This window comes from Biomphalaria glabrata, chromosome 9, assembly GCF_947242115.1.
Source record: "Biomphalaria glabrata chromosome 9, xgBioGlab47.1, whole genome shotgun sequence".
Taxonomy (NCBI): domain Eukaryota; kingdom Metazoa; phylum Mollusca; class Gastropoda; family Planorbidae; genus Biomphalaria; species Biomphalaria glabrata.
In genome coordinates this window covers 14,720,520-14,744,196 of record NC_074719.1, presented here as the reverse complement: position 1 = coordinate 14,744,196, position 23,677 = coordinate 14,720,520, and the positions used below count along the sequence as shown (strand labels likewise).

General features: G+C 36.7%; 2 protein-coding genes across 7 annotated transcripts in view; both read right to left on the bottom strand.

Moving 5' to 3' along the window:
• The window catches only part of LOC106052370 (sodium/glucose cotransporter 4-like), a 30,334-nt gene extending 23,709 nt beyond the window's left edge, over positions 1-6,625 (bottom strand). The window contains exons 1-4 of one of the 5 annotated variants that reach the window (XM_056042153.1): positions 6,404-6,625; positions 6,034-6,261; positions 5,686-5,784; positions 3,848-3,919 (exon numbers count right to left, since the gene is read on the bottom strand). In XM_056042153.1, coding sequence (XP_055898128.1) covers positions 3,848-3,919; positions 5,686-5,772 — 159 coding nt within the window. In that variant the 5' untranslated portion in view covers positions 5,773-5,784; positions 6,034-6,261; positions 6,404-6,625. Of the gene's footprint in view, positions 1-3,847; positions 3,920-5,685; positions 5,785-6,033 lie in introns of all 5 variants that reach the window. The other 4 variants (XM_056042154.1, XM_056042155.1, XM_056042156.1 and 1 more) reach the window with 4 other exon arrangements.
• A 2,653-nt stretch (positions 6,626-9,278) lies between these two features.
• On the bottom strand, positions 9,279-23,320 carry LOC106076802 (uncharacterized). Of its 2 annotated transcripts, none has more exons than XM_056039867.1 (7): positions 23,274-23,320; positions 22,878-22,975; positions 21,594-21,700; positions 19,777-19,904; positions 16,520-16,661; positions 13,023-13,111; positions 9,279-9,516 (listed from the first exon to the last, which is right to left on the bottom strand). In XM_056039867.1, the coding sequence occupies exons 2-7, from the start codon at positions 22,945-22,947 to the stop codon at positions 9,456-9,458; spliced, it is 597 nt and encodes a 198-aa protein (XP_055895842.1). In that variant the 5' UTR covers positions 22,948-22,975; positions 23,274-23,320; the 3' UTR covers positions 9,279-9,455. The 2 variants fall into 2 exon arrangements, with proteins under 2 accessions (XP_055895842.1, XP_055895841.1); XM_056039866.1 differs by lacking the exon at positions 23,274-23,320 and adding an exon at positions 23,105-23,172.
• Between the last annotated feature and the right edge of the window lie 357 nt (positions 23,321-23,677).

Genomic DNA, 23,677 nt, shown 5'->3' with positions numbered 1-23,677 from the left:
AAAACAAAAACAAACAAAAAAAGACCATGGTACAAGATTGGGTCAGCATAATTCTGGACACAGGGAAATGGAACAGGGGAATTTGATCTCTTTATGTCTGTCTACAAAGCAAGGGACTTAACTTTGTTATCTGAACAGAAAGATAGAGAAAGAGTGTCCGACAAAGAAAAAGAGGTGGATTAGACTAGATAGAGTTGGATTATCAAGGAAACTTTGAAAGTTTACACAATACAAACTGTGTCACCGTGTCAGTAAAGCTTATTCTCGCCTTGGTCCAAACAAATGTAAACATTTTTTTGTTTGTTTTGTTTTAGAATTAGAATTTACATGGTTATGATTTATTAGAATTTATGGTCCACATAAAACAGGAGTATAAAAACGATTGGATCTTCTGTTTTAATGTAGAATGTTTATGGAGAGTGCAGTGTATTTATCCAATGGATAAACTATGTAAACACTGTTATGACACTATGTGACGGTATCTTACGACCATTGTGAGGACCTGTGCAATATTAAATGTAAAGATGAAATGTACAGTGAAATATCAAAACACCAACAGTTTTTCAACAGGATTGGGTTATACGTGATATGTCTTGTATCAATCAGAATTTAATACGTAATTGCTCTTTTAAAAAAATGTCAACACAATGTAATCTCCATAGACCTATATCTCTTGTATGGGGTATCTAGCACCTCTAGTGGACACTCTTTTTGAGGGTAGCTTGGCTCACTCTTTGTCCCCACTCGGTACCCAATTCTCACCTGTGACTCCCAGAAGCTGTAGCATGCGCAGCGGCCACCCCCCGGAAACAGCTTTGACTGGCCGGCTAAACCAGGTAGAGGGTATCTGACGTGTCCATGACACTCACCACACTGAGGTTCTGTCAAACCTAGCATGTGAAGTCTGGACTTGGCGGCCTGTGCGAAACGTCACAAAACTAGACAAATCGGACAGAAAGGCAACTACCAGCACAGTGCTGTGGAGCACTCTAGAGCAGGACAAGACAATAACAGAAAGTCTCTGGTCATCCACTGCACCCAAACTTGTCCCCGGACGTCTTGACCAAATCTTGCTTCGGGAAAAGGACGGACTTTAGGGCGAGAGAGTGAGGTCGACGTGTTGAGCAAATCCTCCTAACTTTGATTAAAATCTCAGCGCAAGTCACTAGTCATACCCCCCCCCCCCCCCCAAAAGCCCTCAGCCCCCTGGATGACAAAAGTGGTCGTCATCGAACCACGATGGACGAACTATATATCTATTGTACAAGTAATAATTTTAGACAGCAACAAAAATGGATGCAAGTTGAATGGATTGAGAAACGAAACTACATTAAAACGTCTGCATAGATGATTTCAAAATCACCACTTCAATTAAATACTTTAAGAATTCCTTATTAACGATTCTATCCACTTACCAAAAAAAAAAAAAAAAAAAAGAGGGAATTAAATTAAGAAATTAAGGAAACACAAACTTATGGAGAGTGCAGTGGCCATCGATGTGGTCCACCCAGGTAGGTAACAAGGCAGGTTTCAATATTTTCAGAAAGAATATCAGAATGAAATTCTGTCAAAGGCAAATGACAGAGAAGAATGGAGAAATAAGGTTGACAGATCTTATGTGGTGCCCCAACTGCAAAGGCACCAACACAAGGGATAGGTGAAAGTGAGGGACGTGCCGTGCTGCGGTTGCATGCAGTATATCATGGAACATGATTAAACTACTTAATAATTGTTGTTTTAAATTACGTTCCACTTATATGCATTCTAAATAGATTTTTTCTTTTAAAAATAAAAGCAAACATTATTTTATAAATATAGTTGTTCAGCTGACAGAACTTACATAACTTAGCAATACAATTGTAAAAAAAAATAATTTTTGACAATATATCTAAAACAGTTTGCATAAATGTGTTAAAAATATTGTAAATAGTTATCTCCCTTACAAAATAGCCTATTAATAGTAAATAGTTGTAAAAATGGTGTAGTTTTATGGAAAAAACTGCTTGCATACTTGATCATAAAAATTAAATTGTTCGTTTTCAGAAAAGAAAAAAGTAGCTGTTGCATCAGAACTTTGAATGATCTAAAATATCATGATGTCGAATTATCAATATCTTTTCTAGTTTACGAGCTCTAAACGGGACGGACCGACGGACAAACAGATCACACAAAAATAATAGCGTCTATATCCCTTCCGGGGGCCGCTAAAAATTAAGTCACTAAAAAAAAACTAATACTTTTGTGTCCTTGAAAAAAAAAGTCTATCACATCAGACAAACGACATTTCTGAACCAAATTTTTCTTTAGGCGATGTGGCGTTCCTTTGGTCCTGTACTGATTACATTGAGGACTCGGCTCAGCAAAATGAAATTGAGATTTTGAAAAAAAATAATTTGAAAGTTTTTACAAAACATGTTATGTTGTTGTTTTTTTTTTAGAATCAAACAAACACACACACATAAACACACATATATATATATATATATTTAGGCCTATATAATATATATATATATATATATATTTTTAGCTTTTATATAGCGCTACTTTCTCTCTCTCTCTCTCTATATATATATATATATATATATATATATATATATATATATAGGTAACTGTACTGTAGTTTGCTTCAGAAATAATATTAAAGATAGAGGTTTTCAACCTCAAAACGCTCTGTAGGGGGGATTTTAAACTCAAAACCATCTGAAGGAGAGGAGTTTAAACTCAAAACCCCCAATTAACTTGGCCACGCTCAAATAATTTTAGTGTGTTTTTTGCTTTTTTTATATTGAAGAGGTATTTTTTTAGCATCAAACCCTTCTGAAGGGTGATTTAAACCCAAAACCCCCTTTTGGCAACGCTTGTAGCATTTTGAGTTGCGTAATTTGCTTTTTCTTAACATTGAAGATGCATTTTTTATCTTCCAACCCCGCCGCGGTGGGTTTAAACTAAAAACCCCTTTTCTACGCTCATAGATTGTAGAGTGTGTAATTTGCTTTTTTTTTATTTTATTGAAGATGTATTTTTTAGCTTCAAACTCCACTGGAGGGGAGTTTAAACTTACAACTGAGTCAAAACCCATTGAGCTACGCTCATAACATTTTGAGTGCATAAATTGCTTTTTTTTTCATATTGAAGAGGGGGTTTATCGTAAATTTTGGACGGGGTTTTAAAATCAAAATCTTCCTTAACTGTTCTTCTGGAATTTGGGGATTGTCGCTTGCATTTTTTTTGTTTTGTTTTATAGAAGAGGGGGATTTAACTACAAAAACCCCTGGTACGAGGTTTTAAACTCAAAACCCCCCGGTAGGCGTTTTTAAACTCAAAACCCCCTGTTAGGGGGTTTTAAACTCAAATCCCCCTTGGCTGCGCTGGGACAAGTGATGGTTTAGTATTAAAATCTCACCTAAAATAAACAAAATCAAAGCAAAAAATCAGTCACTAAAGCCCGTTTCCCCCCCCCCCCCCCCGGGGGGATTTCATTTCGGGGGGGGGGTGTTCAACCCCCCCCCCCCCGGCTACGCCCATGTATATATATACATATATATATATATATATATATATATAGAGAGAGAGAGAGAGAGAGAGAGAGAGCGAGAGAGAGAGAGAAACAGACAGAGACAGCTATTAACAATGATAGTTCTGACAAAGTGTTATGCATGATGTATCCCTATTATTTAGCTATTAATCATTACAGGTTTCTTTCATAAATTTATGCTGTCAAGAGTCGGTATTCAAAAGTCTATATTCTCCTTATGCTGAAACATGGTAGGCATAACTAGTCTAATAGCTTTTGATCTAGTTTAAACAATCATCAAGGCTATGGAGATGACATACATTGTCCACTTACCGGCCACCAAGATAAATCTCTTCCTGCCAAGAAATAACTTTTGATACTTCCTCTGTTTGGTCGACATAGTGACTTCAGACACAGAAAATTATAGTCATTAATAGAAACTATAAAGAAAAAAAAGCATCTACAACCTAGACTACGTTTTTAAAACTAAGTTTTTTAAAGTTCCTTCAGAACTAAAGATCACTATAACCTAGATCAAGCATCCTGCAAGATGGCACGGGATGGCAGTGGGCAGGGTTTCACCTCAGGACTATCATACTGACAGCTTCCACATAACTAGACAAGGAGCCAGACTTACTAAGGAGCACAAACTTAGTTAAGTTTCTTCTATCGTATTTATTCTTTCCCTTTAAAAAATGTATTTAATTTGTTATATTATGAAAATATGAAGCAATTACTAGATACATCTTCGTGTTAAAAATTTATCTTTCTTTTTTAAAGAGCAAAATAATGTAGAGATGGTCAATTTGAGGGACGAGTTCCACACTAAAGGGGCATAACTTTTAGTCAACGCAATAGAAGACAATAGGATAGACTGTCCAGTTTGCCAATTTTTATTCCCTTATTTTATTATGCTATATATGTTTGTATGTTCAGATATAACCACGTGGTATTAGTGAATATGCGGGCCCGATTTTAAATGCACAGATATCTTGTGATTTTATAGTTTTTAAGCATCTGATTACAACGCTATTACAAACTTCGTACCAATGGTACTAAAAAAATGAAACCATAATTCTTCTGGTGTCGAAAAGGGCATATTACATTTACTTAGATTCTAATATGGGTACCTTTTATCAGCTTCTTAAATAAATTTATTTAAAAGGTTATCCTACATATAAAGCATAGGAAATAATTATCCAACTTTGGCATCATGCTACAAATTTCTTACTTAGCTTACTTTATGAACGCAGCTCATGTGCTTTCTTTTTGTATTTCTTAAAGATGAACCTCACATTGCCCAATTTATTTATGGAAACAGCGCGACAATCGTTTCTGTATAATCAAATAGATTGCAAGCTAGATTTCATGTACAAATAAATAATTGAGTTGTTTCTCTGCGTAATGGCGTCTACATTTGCAAGGCTACCAGACAATGTAAAGAAACTAAGGGCACAATGCTAAAACTTCTTCCATAAAAGTGGCTTTGAAAAAAAAAATTCTTTCATAAAAGATGATAGCTTTGAAATAAAAATGTTACTTTTGTAATTTGAAACTGTCTTAGGCTCTTGAAACTCAAGGCCAGCAAAAGCGAACAAGAGCTCCCTCTCACCGGCGAGATTGAACAGAGTGTTCTGTCTGGAAGAGGGTCTTACTAGTGTCTATGTTCACTCTGTCATTTCCAGTGACTCGGACGCTTGGACTAGAGAAGGCCGAGCGCAACCGGAAACCTTTGCTATTTTCCTTCTCCATATCAGGGTAAATGTGCGGGGCTTGAGGAACGGCGCCTTGAGTGTTGTCATGGTTGTGGGAGCTCTTTCACAACCTGGGACATTACATTGGGAATACTCTCGCACCCCCTTAGGAACTCCCACGAGATTCTTGTTTCGCTACCAGTTTGGCATAATCTTCTCCTCCTACGATCGTTTCCACCCGGACGCCACTACGAGGCAGGGCAGCATGCCCGGGCGCCACTCTTAGGCAGGGTAGCATGCCCGGGCGTCACTATGTCGCAGTATAGCATGCCCGGGCGCCACCATGAGACAGGGTAGCATGCTCGGGCGTCGCATGCTCGAATGCCACCTAGGCAGGCTAGCTAATTTCATATGTGTACTAGAATTTATAGTATAGAAATTTTGTAATTTTTAAAAGAAAGAAAATTAAAAACTTACCCACAAGCCAACAATAAGTACTGCTATAAAATAAAGAATGACTATCAAAATATCAGCCCAATGGTCAAGACCTGGTGCAGAATTCATGCTGATTTAAACCTGTTGGTAGATCAGTGGATTGTTGATTCAGGTAGACTTTAGAAATCTATTTACATTTGGGTGGGATATTTCATTTGTTAATTTTATTTTCATAATTTTTGTTACAAAAACATTATGTAGGCTACAATAAATCTCTCACGTTAATAGAATTAACCTCATTTTTCCAAGACGAACATAATAAAACGAGGTTTAATTACAATTTATTTACAATCATATGTTTTGTTTTTATTTTTTTTAAATTGTACATACCAGAGAGTTTTCTATCCAAGAATCAAGTGTCTTTAAACAAACTAATTCACAAAAACGTTAATCCCAAATTGTTTCTTAAAGAAACATAAAGCAAAGAGTTTGAATGGTAAATGAAATGTTAACTCGCTCCTCCTTAGTTAAACAAGAGTTATAGAACATTATTTTTTTGTAACATTATGCTTGCTGTAATGTTGGACACTAAATATTTAGTCCACACTATTTAGTTAACTAGAAACAAATACTTAGCTACTGTAGTCACATTTATAAAACTATTTATACAATATTTAAACTAACTCTTAATTTCACTTTAACCGAAATTACATCAGCACCAAAGCCCCTGCTTATGCTAAACAATAGAAATGACAATTACAAAATTACTAATTATGATTTTAAGTAGCTTAACTAAATCCCCTGTACAAGTATAGAAACACAATTAATTTTAGTTTGTGGTCCACGTCACTCCACGGACACTGTTCAGGACAATTATATGGGTCACGAATGTAAACACACAAAAACAAAATGATGCTATGAAAAGCTGGGACGCCACACAAGTGATGAGAGAGAACAAGACAGCACCAGGAGACAGGCGATACAGTGACACGGTCGTCTGAGGATAAACTCGCTGCCAGCCTAGTGTCACGTACTGATAGATAAAAACTGATATAACACATTTAATTCATAGGCGTAGCATCTGCATAATAGGCAAGATTGAAAACGAATGTCTTAACCCCTCTTCTTTCTCTCTTCTTCCTTATCTTTTTAATTACCTTCGCCTTCACCTTTTGTCTTGGAGCACAGCAAATGTTTTGGTGACTGTCTTTATCCATTTCTCTTTTGACTAGTATAAAACGTCTTTCAATGGCAGACCCGTCCATTCTTTCATGTTGTCTTCCCAGTGTTGCTCTTCTTCTTTTCCTGGTATTGTTCTTCGAAGCTAAAGGGTTAGGGTTAGTAGTAGTTAGTATAATTGACAGCTCTTACTTAACTTAGCAATACAAATGTAAAAAAAATTATTTACACAAAATAAACAACCGTTTGAATAAATCTATTACAAATATGGTAGGTAGGTATCTCTCCTACTAAAGAGACTCCAGTGTTTGTTACTATTAATAGTGAATAGTTGTAAATGTGCTGTATTTTTATGAAAAAAACAGCTTACATAAATGATTTTAAAAATTAGATTTTTCGCTTTTAGAAAAGAAAAAAGTATCCGTTTCATCAGAACTTTGAACGGACTAAAATATCATGATGTCGGATTTTCGCTATCTTTTTTAGTTTACGAGATCTAAACGGGACGAACGGACAGACATTTCACCAAAAAGTAATAGCGTCTTTTCCCCTTTCGGGGGCCGCTAAAAAAACAAATTACATAATCAAAGTTCTATGAGCAAAGCCAAAGGGGTTTTGAGTTTAAACCCTCCTTCAGCGGGGTTTGAAGCTAAAAAATAGATCTTAAATATTCAAAAAAAAAAAAAGCAAACTACAGTCTAACCCCCCCCCCCCCTTTTTTTTTTCAGCGGGGTTTGATGCTAAAAAATACCACTTCAATAAAAAAAAAAAATACAAAATTACACATTAAATATTTGAGCGTAGCCAAGCCATTGTGGAGTTTTGAGTTTAAACCTCCTCCTCCAGATTCTTTTTTTTAAAGTTTAAAACCCCTCCAGATGGTTCTGAGGTTAAAATCCCCCTACAGAGTTTTGAGGTTGACGATAAAACTTCCCTTTTAGATATAAAATCTAAAGCAAACTACAGTCACCTAATTCCAAGAGCTTAGTCAATAGAGGTTACACATTTCTACCAGTGGCTGAAGTCAATTAATAAAGTGCAGTGAATAGTCATCTGCCGAAATTGAAAACACTAAATGTGGCTCAACAAAGATGGCTAAGACAGATTTTAGGAGTCAGTTATAGAGATTGGGTCTAAATCAAGGAAATCCTATGCCGTATCGGGAGTCGACCCCTTAGTAAGGTTGTGATAGAGCGTCGTATGTGGTTTGCGGGACATGTTCTCCGACAAAATGAATTACGCATAATAAGAGTTGAGATGACATGGAGGCCATATGATGAAAGCGCAAACAGGGACATCCTAGTACAAGTTGGGGTCATACTTTCATGGTGGGAGGATCTAAGTCAGTAAGAATAGCATTTTAGGATTTTGAATAAAACTTTTAAATAGCAGGATAATGCACCTCAGAATATACATTTTGTTGGCTTTCACTACCGGAAATTGTGCTTGGCGGCGGGGCTCACTCCGCGCTGCGGCAGCTTACGGCGCTCCCCCAGACAACCTTACTGGCAATGGCGGGGAGTCTATAATTTTTTTCCAGGAAGAACCTATTCTAGGGTACAATAAACGCTCCTGAAGAATGAAAGGTCAGAATGTAATAAAGATTAATTATGTACACATACACACGCACGCACACGCGGTGGGGGGAAAGACTTATTTCCCACCAACCCCCCCCCCCCGAAAAAAATCCTGGCTACGCTCATGCTGTGGGTAGTTTAGACCAATAACTCGTTGACAGGCCGTTAAGACCTGTGACTTGGCAAAGAGCTATCGGAAGATCAGGAAAATTGACGAGGATTCCTATTAAAGAGTTAATCCATTGGTGCAAATGACAAGACAAAATAACCAAGAGAGTCAATGAAACTGTGCGCTGCCATTTTATGCAGGAGGGGAAACGAAGGCAGTTTCATTGCTGCGTGAGATTTTTTTTTTTTAAGGATCTTGTAATGCACCATGCAAGATTCGTCGACCGTCTTTCTCCATTCCTCTCTTTCTTTTGCCTTAGAACCTCTTTCAATGGCAGGCCTGTCCATTCTTTTATGTTGCTCTCCCATCGCTTTCTCTGTCTGCCTCTTCTTCTTTTTCCTGGTTCTGTTCCCTGAAGGTAGGTCTTTGCGAGCCCCAAAGATCGTGTAATATGGCTATAGATTTTTTCAAACACATTTCGTCAATTTCTATACTAACGACCTCTTGTTATATATATATTACGGATAAAGCCAAGGTACTTGAAAAGTGGGATTGTAGTTTACATGCTATAAGTGTAAATGAAAAAAAAAAAAAAAAACAGGTAGATATTAGAAGTTGCTAAATGAAGTTTTAGAACAACTTTCAGAAATTTTCTTAAAATGTGCATAATTTATAGGTGCGACAAAAATAACATTGATGGTAATAGATTTGTAGTTTATTGTGATAAAAACAATACAAAAGTAAGACACAAAGAAAATCTTTGTTTTTTGCCCAAATTAAATTTAATATTCAAAAATTATATAACATAAAGATATAAATTATTATTTAGCAATGTAGGAGGAACATAAATATCAGCATGTCTACAGTAAACAAAAAAGAATTTAAACTAGAAACAAAATAAATTGGAAATTATTGTTTCAAGGGCAAGAATTTCTCATCCTGGTGAACTAACTGCATGTTGTGCTATATACGACTGGATCAGGCTCGAGTGCATCTGGAATTAAATAACTAGAAAAAGAAAATGAAATCTTGGTTTAGAGAAATGCTTATGTATTTTAGTGATACAATATAATAAATAGAGTGGAAGTAACCCTAACATGGACATACGCAATCATCAAAAAGTCTGACATACATAATGATCTAATCTCCTAACATGGACACCTGTTATCATCAAATGTCCTAACATGGACATACACTTTCAAATATCGTAACATGCACATTCATTATCATCCAATCTCGTAACATGGACACAGGTTATCATAAAATATCCTAACACAGATTAGTTTTACAATATAGTAAATAGACAGACAAGAGTATACAAGAAATAAAACTTTTTCAATCGAACAGAACACAAATAAACATCAGTCAAATAAACAAGGTCACACTCTATCATCGAAAATTCTAACTTGGACATACATTATTAATAAATATCCTAACATGGATACAGTTTATGACAAACTATCATAGCATGAACACACACTTCCATTCGATATCCTAGCTTGGACACACATTATCATCTAATTTCTTAACATGGGACACAGGTTAACATCAAATTTTCTATTTTTGACACACATTATTATCAAATATTATTGTTATCTAGCCTATACAGAAATGTGGGGTATAAACTATTGTTTATCTAGCCTATACAGAAATGTGGGGTATAAACTATCGTTTATCTAGCTTATACAGAAATGTGGGGAATAAACTATCGTTAATCTAGCTTATACAGAAATGTGGGGAATAAACTATTGTTTATCTAGCTTATACAGAAATGTGGGGTATAAACTATTGTTTATCTAGCTTATACAGAAATGTGGGGTATAAACTATTGTTTATCTAGCTTATACAGAAATGTGGGGAATAAACTATCGTTAATCTAGCTTATACAGAAATGTGGGGTATAAACTATCGTTTATCTAGCTCAGTGATTCCCAAAGTGGTCTATATAGACCCCCAGGGGTCTACGAAGACCTCCAAGGGGTCTACGAAAGTAAAAAACTAAATTGGGGGTCCATGAGATGCCCACGGGGGTCTACGATAATAGATTTCATTTAAGAACATTTAATGTTCACATTCCACAAATGTAATTATTGCATACACTAATATATGATTTGTACCTTCGTTAATCCTTTAAATATTAATCCTGCTATTCAAAGGAAAAATTGTTGTAATCAATTTCAATACTTATTTAAATAGCTTAATTTTCTCTACATGTAACTAATATTTAGAACGAAAAAAAAAAAAGAAAAGAACTGTAGACAGTACAGCATTAATAATTTACAATTGGGATTCATTCCTTCCTTGTCAAACAAGCCTAAGTGACTTTTTTATGACGATTTGAACCAGGTTCGCTGGAAGATTATCTGAGACAATGCTACCCTGACAAAAATAAAGATTTTAAAAACTTTCAAACACTCAAAGTTCAAAATAGACCCGCACAATCTTAGTTCGACATCATATAGAGAAGATGATGGTTTGTGAGAGTCTTACGAGATTTCTTTCCTTATAGCAAAATACGGAAAACAGCAAAGGTCAAACATTGATTCTACCAGCCGTTTTGCACAAACCTACATCTGTTATTATTAAAAGAATTTCGTTAAGCAACAATACAGTTCAAGGTCGCTTCGGTGGCATGAGTTATAAAATTAAAAGCTTCTTATGCAAATCTTTGCAAAATACATAAATACAGTTTGGTCTGACAAGGTAAAGCGCTGTGTGCTACAAACTGTCTAATGGTCACCATTTCATCTCATCTATGCCTGTAGTCCCTTCTGGGCATAGGTTACCAATCAGCTTCCTCCAGGCATCTCGGTTCTGGGCGAATCTCTCCAACTGTCGCCACGTCTTGCCCATCTGCTCCCATATCGCGGAGACCTGGAGAACCACCATAACCACCATGAAAAAAATCCAGCTATTCATCAATACCTGCCTGAGAAAAATTCTTATGATCCGCTGGCCAGACAAGATCTTGAATGAGGAACTGTGGCAAAGAACAAAGCAGCAACCCACTGAAGTAGTTATCCTTCAGAGACGCTGGAGATGGATAGTTCACACCCTTTCAAGCCCTAACCTGGAACCCCCAAGGAAAGAGAAAGAGGGGACGGCCCAGAAATACATGGCGCTAATGGTCACCGTCTCCTTCCTATTTCCTTAGGGTTGACCCACGAGACCTTTCCCATGTTTGGGTATAGTAGCAAGGCAGCAGAGGTTTGAATTCAGTTTTCCTTCTGCTAGGTGGGTAGCAAGCCAAGGCTAATGAGCCCTTCCTGCTTGAAGTTTACTGGTTTAGGCTCCAGTTACTCGCCTTTGACCCATCTCCTGTTAATGAAAACAGTTCAGCAGATTCAACATTTGAGCCACACGTGAAAGATCAAGAAATACACGAGAAACTGCTCTATGCAAAACCTTTTACAATGATACTTAAGGCATATTAATTAATTAATTCATTAATATTTAATGTTGAAAAGACTACTTCATTGAACGACAAATTCGTATATTAAACATAATATCCTATGTTGTGTAGTTTTAAATTACTTTTTCACTCCTCAACTCACTACAGTTAGAAATTTGTTTAAAAAATGTTAATGAATTTGCAAAAATGTGCAAGTTGAGCAAGTTGAGCAGGGGGTCTACCGAAAACCAGAAAACATGGCAAGGGGTCTACGAGACAAAAAAGTTTGGGAACCACTGATCTAGCTTATACAGAAATGTGGGGTATAAACTATTGTTCATCTAGCTTATACAGAAATGTGGGGAATAAACTATCGTTAATCTAGCTTATATAGAAATGTGGGGAATAAACTATTGTTTATCTAGCTTATACAGAAATGTGGGGCATAAACTATCGTTTATCTAGCTGTACAGAAATGTGGTGCCTAAGTTATAGATTATTTAGCCTAAACAGAAACTCGTTTATCCCTTCACGTATCCGAAAATCATATTTGTCATTGACATTGACTATCTGGACTTATAAAGGAGTCCATATCTCGCTTAGAGTCACAGCTTTAGGAAGTGGAAATCCAGCCTATTATAAGTCACGTCATGTCTACATTGGTTAATTGACCACGTCATGTCTACATTGGTTAATTGACCACGTCATGTCTACATTGGTTAATTGACCACGTCATGTCTACATTGGTTAATTGACCAAAGTCTAAGTGATGCCTTGTATTTCAGTACGCAATGACGGATACAAAAACAAAAATAATAAAATACTCTTAAAAACACAAAGATAAAGACACATCTCTTAGGTAGGACACACTTCTAAAAGTGCTCTCTCTTCCCTAGTGCTATGGAATAGGTTGCTTGAATCAGCCAGGAAAAGCAACGACTTGACAGATTTTAAGTCACTGATTGACACACATGACTAGATTGAAATATTAATACGTGTTGGACGTAATTATCTATACTTTTGAAGTAACGTCTGTCATTTACAAGGTATGATTCTGCACTGTATTAATGTAATCTAGAACTCAAGCACATTGAATCAAGTTTAAATATGGTTAAACAACTACCTGCTTGATTTAGTCAGAGTAGTGATCTCAGTGCCTTGTCCTAATACTTCATCTGTACATGTTAACACTACCGTGTAGTTCACAGAAGGCTAATAGAAATAAAAAACAAACAATACTTCCATTAAAAAGAAACTTAAAATAAAATATAATATACAATTAAAGGATTTTTAAATGATTTTGGTTCAAACCGGGTATCGAACCCGTGATTTTGACACAGTCAGATGCGTGAAAATTGAGCCACCTGAGCTTCAAACATTAATGATTATTTATTGATATTATCATTGTAGGGACATCTAGATCTAATACTAGACCTATACTTCTGATTTATATCTATTAAGATCTAGTCTAAACCTAGATTTACTCCTAGATCAAGACTAGAGATGTCATCTATATTAAATTTGCGTAAAAAAAATTAAGTAACGCTTAGATTTCTTTCAATAAAATTGAAGCAACTTTAAATGTACCCTGTTATCAAACTATTTTAACATATACGGCGGGACTGAGTCTAAGACACGGCTGTTTCAAAAGTGCCATCTCACCGTCACGGGGTCTAAAGTGAAAGCTCCATGCTTTTATTCACACCTTCAGCTGTAAGTCTTTTTTTTTTAGGTTCGGCGAAAACCGTTTAGTGTGCAAGGGACCTTAGCCTTGAAGAATCGCGAATTAGGCATGCCTATTACCACTTATATGATTAAGAAATACATTTCGGAGATACATTTTGGAGACTTAGAGGCGATTAAAGTAACATACATAAGATGAGACCTACTGAAACGATACGCTACCTATTGGCGTCATCATTTTGTGCGGTCCGTTATGGCTCCTTTATAATAAACATTTTTTCACTAAACTATATAGGATATAGTATATATTCTCCCCCTCTCCCCTCTCCAAAATTGTTATTAAATGTTTTGACTTCTTTATAATTACATATCTGGAAGTATGATAGGTATTAAACCTAAGACCACGATATTAAAATGCTTTTCCCTAAAAAAAAATACACCATTAGAGGCGATATGTGCGAAACTCACAGGAAAACATCCATCAGTTCTCACATTTTTTTACAATACCTCTATTCAAATCGAAGGCGGTAAAGCGCTTGTCTACCGAACAGAGTCCGGGGTTCGAATCCTGGTGTAGACTTAATTTTTAATTTCGGGATCTTCGGGCGCCACTGAGTCCACCCAGCTCTAATGGGTACCTGACATAATTTGGGGAAAAGTAAAGGCGGTTGGTCGTTGTACTGGCCACATGACATCCTCATTAACCGTAGGCCACAGAAACAGATGATCGATCATTTACGGTAATCTTTGGGCTGAGTAGATTTTATTGGTTAACTTCTGGAACATTACTTGTTTTCCCGAGGTTTATAGATAAACCGAAAGAGGCGGCAGCGTATGCAAATTCATTGACCGCTTTCTGGAGATCATGTTCATTGTGAGCTAGCAGGGCGTTATCATCGGCATAGAGAAGCCCCGTTACGACCATCTCCTTTGTTCTTGTATGGGATAGTAGAAGTCGAAGATTAAACAGATCGTCGTCCGAGCGAAACCTGATGTAGATCTAGATGCCTTTGTGCAATCGCTGCCTCATTCAACCCAGCATTACGCCCAAGAAAATAGCTAATAGAGTTGGGGCAGGTAGACAGCCTCGGTTAACGCCATTTTCTATCGGGAAGTAATCAGAGAGGTCACCATTGTGTGTAATCTGGCCTTTTTGTCCCACATAAATGAGAATGGATAAGAACGTAGGTGGGTATCCTAGCCTGGCCAAAATCCTCCACAAACTATCGCGACTGACCGTGTCGAAAGCCTTGGTTCGGGTTTGGTTCGGTTCGGTCAGGTCTAAAGTTCTAGTTCGGGTTCGGTGTTTTGAAATTAGGTAATAGCATAATTAGGTGCATTTAATAATGTTTAATTCAATTATTAATTAGATACAAAAGCGCCAACTCTCTTATCCCTGGCCACATAGCTGAAAAGATACAAAATCTACAAAAATAAAGCACTTTATGTTTTTGATTTCATGATGTTGTCTTTAAAAAATCAACAAACATCTCTTTGGCCATACAAAATATTGGCTTATTTTCATGCTCCATAAAAGGCAAAGATCCTGGTGTCTACATTCAGAGTCTACTTTTCGTTTCTTCGACTCTCCCATTTCATCAACGCACAAATATTAAATGTGACGGCGCCATCAAAAGAACTGTCGAATCATCACTGAAACTTAAGTTGTTTTTTTTTACTAAACATTTTTGCAAAATCTTTGATTACGTTCGGTCAAGGTAAGAACAGTTCGTTCGGTTCGTTTCATACCGATCAGTTTTAAAGTTCGGGTTTGGTTCGATCGAATGCGAGGTTCGAGTTCGGTTCGTTCAGTTCGAGTTCGGTTCGTTTCCCATCTCTAATCTGTAGCCACATTGGCTCTCTGATAACACCTCGTCCACCAAAGAGTGGGTTAGTCGGTCGAGCAAGACTCGTGCAAAGATCTTTCCTGCTCCTGACAGAAGTGTAATGCCTCAATAGTTGGAGCAGTTAAACTTGTCACCTTTATGGTATAGGGATGTGATTACGGAATCTCGAAGTTCATGTAGGACCACGTACTTCTCCCAGCATAGAACGAACAAGTCTATAAGCCTTTCGGTTAGGGCGACACAACCTATTTTAAATATCTCAGCCTGAAGTCCATCAGAGCCAGGTGCTTTGTGTTTTTTGAGTTTATGAATTGCTGTTTCAACTTCTTCAAATGTAGGTGAGTGGTCAAACATTTACTAGCGATTCCTTCGATACGTGCCTATTGTCACCAAACAGCAGGCTGTAGTGTTTTGTCCAGCAATTTAGTATGCCCGCCTTGCTAGTTAATAGGGTGGAACCATTGGAGGATCTTATCGGCGCCGTAGTCTGGTACTTTGGAGTATACCAAAACAACATTATGATGTTCGGACAAGAATCTGAAAGCTCAAATGTAATGGACAAAAAATAACTAGTGTTCATCTCATTAAAACAAATACTTTTGAACACAAACACATACACAAAACATATGTATCAGTCTTTTTCAAGACGTAATAAAATGAATCTGTCTGAAACATTTAACGCTGCGCCAACCACTGCGCCAAAACGGTTTCGCCTATTCGGCTGCGCCAAAACGGTTTCGCCTATTCGGCTGAGTCAAAACGTCTTGCTTCGCAAAGGAATTAGATTTTGAAATGAAATATTTAAAAGTACCTATCAATTCTTTCTCGTATAACTCAGATAAAAATATTTAAGTTAACAAACAAATAAGGGCGTTCTCGTGCAGTTAAACCATCTTCGAAAGCGTAACCTGGTAGGGCCCCTTCATTTGACCCTCGCTACAACGACCACTGCATCAAAACGGCTTCGTCTATTCGGCAGCAACATCTTGATTGTTTCCCAAAAAAACGCCGCTTCCAAAAAGTATTTTATCAGACACAAATTAGAAACACATATCATACAAAACAATTAGACTAGTCTACTGCTACTTACAGGAGTACTGACCGCTCGTGAACACGCAGGTCTAGTCCCAACGAACTGCGTTTTACCAGAAACCTGGGACTTGCTTAAAGAGGAAACACACCAAGGAAACTCCGTCAACTCACTCAAGCCAATGGATGGGAAATCAACATTACTAAACAAAACAAAAAAACAAACATAAGAAACCAAACAAAAATATAAACAAGAAAAACATTGAAAATACCTTTTTAAAAAGACAATACCTCACTTATACAACTTATAGAGCGATTGTTTTTCTCTTAATAACTAATGAATTTTACAGTATTAAAAAAACAATGACACGTTTTTTACCCCGCCTATTCTCCCCTCCCTTTCCCGAGGAAGAATCTTGGCTTCTATATATAATGTATTTATGTTGTCCACTTCTCACTATGAGAGATACACAATTAAATAGAGCCATTGTTTGTCTAATACATGCCTAACGGTTGTCTGTGTCGGCTCTATTGAAATTGTTGGTCAACGGATGTGGCGAGGACCTAGCTTGGGCATGTGACCATTGACCACTGGGTGGTAATTTGCATACGGGCGAAATGACACTGGACCAGAAAAAAATTTTTGTTTTGACATTACGATGGTCTAGAGGTTACGTTCGCTTAGTGCGTTATCGCTAGGCGGTGTTGTCGATTCCAGGGCCACTGGTTCGAGCCTTGGTGGACGCAGTCCCTTATTTTCGTCGCATTTAATTCACTACTTTCTCTCATTTACAAACTTGGTCCCTGGTGCTGCTGTTCATTTATGTTTAATATGTATGTACACATTCCAAAGGTAGGCCTTTAGGTCTAGACTAGGAAGACGATGGGCAAAATGTTCCTGTACATTAATTTATTAAACTCTTTAATAAGCAATGGCTTACATTCGGAAATTCCCGAACGCGATAGTCCTTTGAAAAACGATGTTGGATCTAGACCTAGATCTAGTTTTCTAGCCAATTTAAATTTGTTTCCTTTTTTTTACTTGAAAAATGATGACGGTGAAACTAGAGTTTTCATCGTGTGGTCAACGAGCTAGTAATTCTTTTGTCAGTGATGTACACCAACTGTTAAATCTCTTGAAAAAATCGTAAGACCCGTTATTTAGATCAGCGTCCAGATTCCAGCTTCCACTGCTGAGGAGGTTACTATAGCCATTTCAGTGTTAAAGAACAACAAAGCACCAGGGCTAGACATAGTGTCAGCAGAAATGCTAAAACATGAGGACAGGTCATTGTTAACAGAATGACTGGTCTCTTAGATCTCTGTTGGCGGACTTCAAAAGTCCCCGATGACTGGCAAAAGTACAACTTGGTAGACTGCAACAACTGGAGGGGCATTACTCTCCTCTCTGTCCCGGGAAAAGTTTTCAGCACTGTTTAGTTGAGACGGCTTCAGCAGTCTATAGATGAGAGGCTCAGAGAAGAACAAGCAGGTTTCCGAAGAGGCAGATCCTGTACAGAGCAGATCTTCGTTCTACGAAATATCATAGAATAAAGTCTTTAGTACCAACAACGGCTAACGATCAGATCCTACGACACATATACAGTCATTAGTTGCTGCATTAAAACAGAAGAAGGAACAACCGAGTTTTTTAGCATCGAGACAGGTGTGAGATAGGGGTGCATCTTATCTCCCTTCTTTTTCCTCCTAGCCATCGACTACATAATGAGGAGAGCAATGAACCAGAATGCCTTAGGTATTCCATAGCCTGAACAAAACCGAATGACAGACTTGGACTTTGCTGATGACGTTGCACTACTCGGGGTTACAAATAAATGCTTTCAAGAAATGACGCCTAGACAGAGAGGCACCCAAAATTGGCCTCCGCATAAACTTGGATAAGACTAAAATTTTGCGAGTGGGATATAAGGCAAAGGGTGCCCCCGTCAGACTTGGCGAGTCAAAGCTTGAAGAGCTGGACAAGTTCACGTACCTTGGCAGCATCATAACAAAGGATGGGGATGCCTGCCATGACTTAGAGTGCCGAATAGGAAAGGCAGGGAGCATTTTCCAAAGGCTGCAGCCTATTTGGACAAGCCAAGCCATTGGACTCGAGATAAAAATACACCTTCTCAACATAATCGTCATTCCAACAGCAACATATGCATGTGAGACATGGAAGACTTCTGTCAAAATTGAGAAAAGACTAAATGTGGCTCAACAAAAATGGCTGAGACGGATTTTGGGAGTCAGTTACACAGATCGGGTCTCAAACGAGGAAATCCTTTGCTGAACTGGAGTCGAACACTTAGTGAGGTTGTGACAGAGCGTCGCATGAGGTTTGCGGGACATGTCCTACGACAAAATGAACTAAGTATACCAAGAGTTGCGATGACATGGAGGCCAATATGAAAAAAGCGTAAACATGGACGACCTCGTATTAATTGGCGCCACACCTTCATGGAGGACCTCAGAACTGTGGACACCGGGTGGGAGGAGGCTTCAGACATTGCCAATGACAGATCTCTATGGAGACAGCTCCCAATGCGCCGAACGGCGCGGGAGTACCTAAGTCTAAGTCTAAATATGTCCAAGCTAAACATGAATTAACAAAATAAAATTAGCTAATTAATTATTGATAATTAATCAATTTTGTTTGATATCGAAAAAAGGAAAATACATTTAAAGTATTAAAATATATATAGCTGTAAATGTTTTTTTTTATTATTTAATTTTTTTTTCGTGTTTGTTTTGAAAGATTTCTTACAGCATGCACTAATGCATGCATGAGCTTAGATGTCGACTCTTTATCAAACTTAACATATTATGACGAAATGAACTTGGGGGTCGATTGACGATTTGCCAGGGGTCGCCTTAGACCATCGAAAATATGGATTGTTATTGTCTATTCTTATAGTGCTGTGTGGGTGGGGGTCGCGGCAGATTATAATAAAGGGTCGCCGAACAAAAAAGGTTGAGAACCGCTGGTCTATACTAAGTAAGGCCAGGTCGACTCTGGCACACCCGTGCAGCTGATGAGTTATCAAGATATAGATTGTCTGCCTAGACCTACGAACAAATTTAATTTTCAGATTATATTTAAAAAAATTATAACTGTAAAACCAGAGTTTTCCCTGTGTGGACTATTAGCTAATTTTTTCTTCCTAAGATGTGCATCAACTGTTAAATTTATAGGAAAATTTTTAGAGCCTTTTACGAGATCCGTGTTAACATAGTTTTTTTTTTTACCCCCTTGCAGAGTTTGCAAGCTGATAACAGAAGTTCAAAGAGAAATGGTTGAAAAAAAAATGTACTTACTCAGAAAAAGTTCTTGTAATGTTGTGATATGTCAGGCTTATAACTCCGTTAGTTTGGGACACAGCCAAGAAAAAAATATCTTTTTTATAACCATATTTATCGTAACTTCTGTAGTATATACCAGCTTGCTGAAGGAAAAAAATATTTAGAATCAACTTAGACAATACAAAGGGCAAGTAGCGGTTTTAAGAATGCAAATGTATACCACTTTGTTTACTTGCGTGACTCATAAGTCCAAGTCATATTTTTAATTCAACAAAAATAAATACGATTTATGTCAATAATGTTTCCAATCCACGTTTTTCTAAGTCTCGTCCATTTCCTTTATTTAAGAAGCTGGTGTTGAGGTGTTAATTGTTTGCAGTTTAATCAAGACGATTTAATGTAGCCAAAACTTTTTTAGATCAGTTTGTCATTTTAGCTCCAATGTTAATTATGTAATGTTATTACAGCGTCTTGGGCCTACGTTTTGTTTGTTAACAGCGCTTTACAAATAAAATTATTATTATTAACCGTATCAAGATTTGTTCAATTCAAGGCATGTTTTAAATCACTATAAAATAATTACGAATGTAATTTTAATGCTGATATTTTTTTTGAAAACGTTCTGTCAAAAATGGGGGGGGGGGGGGCAATTCCTTTGTAACGTTGGTTCTCAAATGGCTGCCTGGTCGTGCGGTTTGCGCGCTGGACTGTCGTTCGGATTTATCGACGGTCGAGGGTTCAAACCCTGCCCGCTCCCATCCCCCGTCGTCCTGCGGGAGGTTTGGACTAGGAAGTAAACTATCAGGGAACATGAAATGCACCAAGATACCTGTTTGTAGTCGCTGAATGAACTCTTTATGTTGTCTGTTGTATTTATGTGTATTTTTCTATTGTGTTGTCTTTATATGAGAAACGAGTCCTTGTAATCACAACAAATTTCCGTAAGGATCAATAAAGCAGTCTTAGTCTTAGTCTTAATCTTCAACTATGAAGGAACATCCAAAACATGTAAAACAAACAAACAAACTGAGAGGTCGAGATCTCTTATGGAGGACAAGTGAAGTTCTATGGAAAATATGAATAAAGAGAGATAGAGAGAGAGATTGAAAGAAAAAGTAAAAAGAAATAAAGAGAAAGATAGAGATGAAGAGAAAGATAGAGATGAAGAGAAAGATAGAGATGAAGAAAAAGATAGAGAGGAAGAGAGAGAGAAGACAGTGAGACAGTTATAGTGAGAAAGAGAGAGAAAGAAAGAGAGGTAGAGAAAGAGAAAGAGAGAAACAGGCAGAAAAAGACATAGAAACAAAGAAAGAGAAGGAGAGAGAAAGATTTCAAATTATGATATGATACAAAATTAAATTGTATCTTTACATTCAGATTTTATAGAAAACGTTAAAAACATAATGAGGTCTTTTAGGGAAGATTAGGTCTCTTATAGAATGTCTATGTGCTTTACCTTGTGTTTTGGAAAAAAAAGCTTTTATCAAATCACTCTGTCTGTCTGTCTAGTTAAACGTTTGCACACGTTATTTATCCCACACCCAATCTCGGATCAAGCTGAACATTTTCACAATTATTTCTTTTACCTGTCAAAACAGGAATCAATAAAAAAAATTAGTTAATTAACTATTGGTAATTAGTTGTTTTGCTTGGTAAAGGTAGAATAATTTTACTTGACTGATGGTGTGGTATAAATTGAACTAGTTCCCTTTGCAGGCAGAAAGAAGTAAGTCGCCGCTTTGAAGTCTGAAACTAACTAAAGATAACGATAAAACTTTCTATTTTCATAAAAGGGAACATAGAAATGTATAAAAGTCACACACACTACTTACAGCCATTAAACCTGGGACTTCTATCACTGTATATTTTTCTTTACGGGCATCGTTGCTAGTACTGAATAGACCACTCATTATTTTCACCAGGAGTTTCACGTCGGGGTCTGCAAGAAATAAATAAATAAATGCAGAGGCAGGATCTTTGTTGATGCCTTTACACTTTTTCAAAATCTTAAATAAAAATCCAGTTATCAATAATTATACTTATATATCTAATAGCAATAACATGCCATACAGAAAGAAATAGAGTACTTGTAAATTTAACTTCAATTTAATCAATAAAATATTTAATATCCATATGTTAGTTAATTACAAGAATGTAGGCCTATATCTATATTGTTCAGTTTATGGAGGGTGAGGTCCTACTTGACACAATACTGTCAATCCGGATCTGCTAGTCGACACGTCTTAACCACGACAGTGTTTAACTTTAATATTCAAAATATTTTCGGTAGAAAAAAAACAAATGTCTGAAGTACATTCAGATATTTTGTTCTTTTTAAATCTCTTTTGTAAAGACTCCCCTTATCCGGCCCTGAATTGTAAATGTATAAAGTAAGAGAGAAAGAGAGGAGAGGGTTTAGATAGCGTGATGATCAGAAACAAAAGTTGATATCTCAGATTGTAACCCAAAACTTATAAACTAATGGAGAAAATACAAAATCCTGAAGAGAAATTGTCTTGTACGAATTACTTTCAGTTTTAGGACAAAATCTGAGATTTTCAAGCTGATGAGAGAAATTATAATGAAACGATTCAAAATGTCGACGAAATCAAAGAATACAAGTAGAATAACTTTATTACACGTGATGTTTAAGCTTTATCAAACCTTTCCCATAGAAATAGACTTAATGCAGTGTTTCCCAAACTGTTTCCTCGACGGAACACTTTGCACATTCTGAGTATTTAGCAGAACACTTTGCTTAAGTCTTAGAGAGATGAATTCACGTGGTGGCCTACTAGTTCATTATTCCAGCAGTTCGTGAAACACCTAGTCAGGCCTCGCGGAAGACTAGGGTTCAACGGAACACAGTTTGGGAAACACTGACATAGTGGAACAACTCAGGGTTGAATAATGTACATATTTACGTTCAGGAAAAGGATGTAATGAACAAAAAAAAAAATCATGTAGAACTCTCATCTGTAATAGCAATAGCATCTAGTGTCTAACACATCAAATTTTAGCCACTGAAAATAAATGTATTATTTGGCAGCTAATGAGTTAATATTATTTTACAACTTTCACACATTGTAGATAGAAGGAAAATAATAATAATTTACCAACAAGAGCATTGGTCTGGTAATAAGTGATCAGAGCCAAGAACAACAACAAGCTGGTAGCTCTTGTCATTATAAAGAATTGTTTTCTTTTACAATAGCTGAAAAACAAACAAAGCAAGTCAAGTACAAACTATTTGAAATGAAAACAATGCTTTAAGTAAAAATGTCAATCAATGTTAATCAACGTTTGAGACACAGGTAAAGTAGATGTAAAGACAATTATTTACCTGTTTTGAGTTTGTTAGACGAGCTTTTTATAACTCACTATTAATTACTGTTAATGTCAGTCTCTATATTTATATCTTATAGAAACCACTTTATGTAAAGAATGATGTATTGCATAGAATTATACAGAATTTGCGTAATGTAATGCTTTTTCCTTTATTGTGTTAATACCTGGTAACAGCTTTGTTGCATTCACTCAATCAAGCAAAATGTAAAAAAATCCTGCAAAAAAAAACAACAACAACAAAGCTTATTACTACTATATCTCTCAATAAAGTAAATAATGGATTCATGTTTCGTTAGTTACTGTGGTGACGATGTTTGTATATAATATTGTAAACAACACTTGAGAGAATCTTGGGTGTAAGATTTAAAGAATTCTATGTTTATTTATTGTTAAGTATTATTATTTCATTGGTCCATTGGTTGGGACAGAGTGACAACGCTTGAAGATTTGTTATTGTTGTCAGGGGACCGGAGTTTTGTGATTGAATAGTAGGAGTACACTATAAGGCATTTTTATAGTTTGATGTATATTTAGGAATTCAACTTTTGTTGGTGTTATCTACAGTTAG

Coding starts and splice junctions, on each gene's coding strand:
- LOC106076802 (XM_056039867.1), bottom strand. CDS start 22,947: ATGACAAGAGCTACCAGCTTGTTGTTGTTCTTGGCTCTGATCACTTAT. Junction 21,701..22,877: donor CCAGACCAATGCTCTTGTTG/GTAAATTATTAT, acceptor TATTTCTTGCAG/ACCCCGACGTGAAACTCCTG. Junction 16,662..19,776: donor ATTACAAGAACTTTTTCTGA/GTAAGTACATTT, acceptor TGTTTTGTTTAG/TAATGTTGATTTCCCATCCA.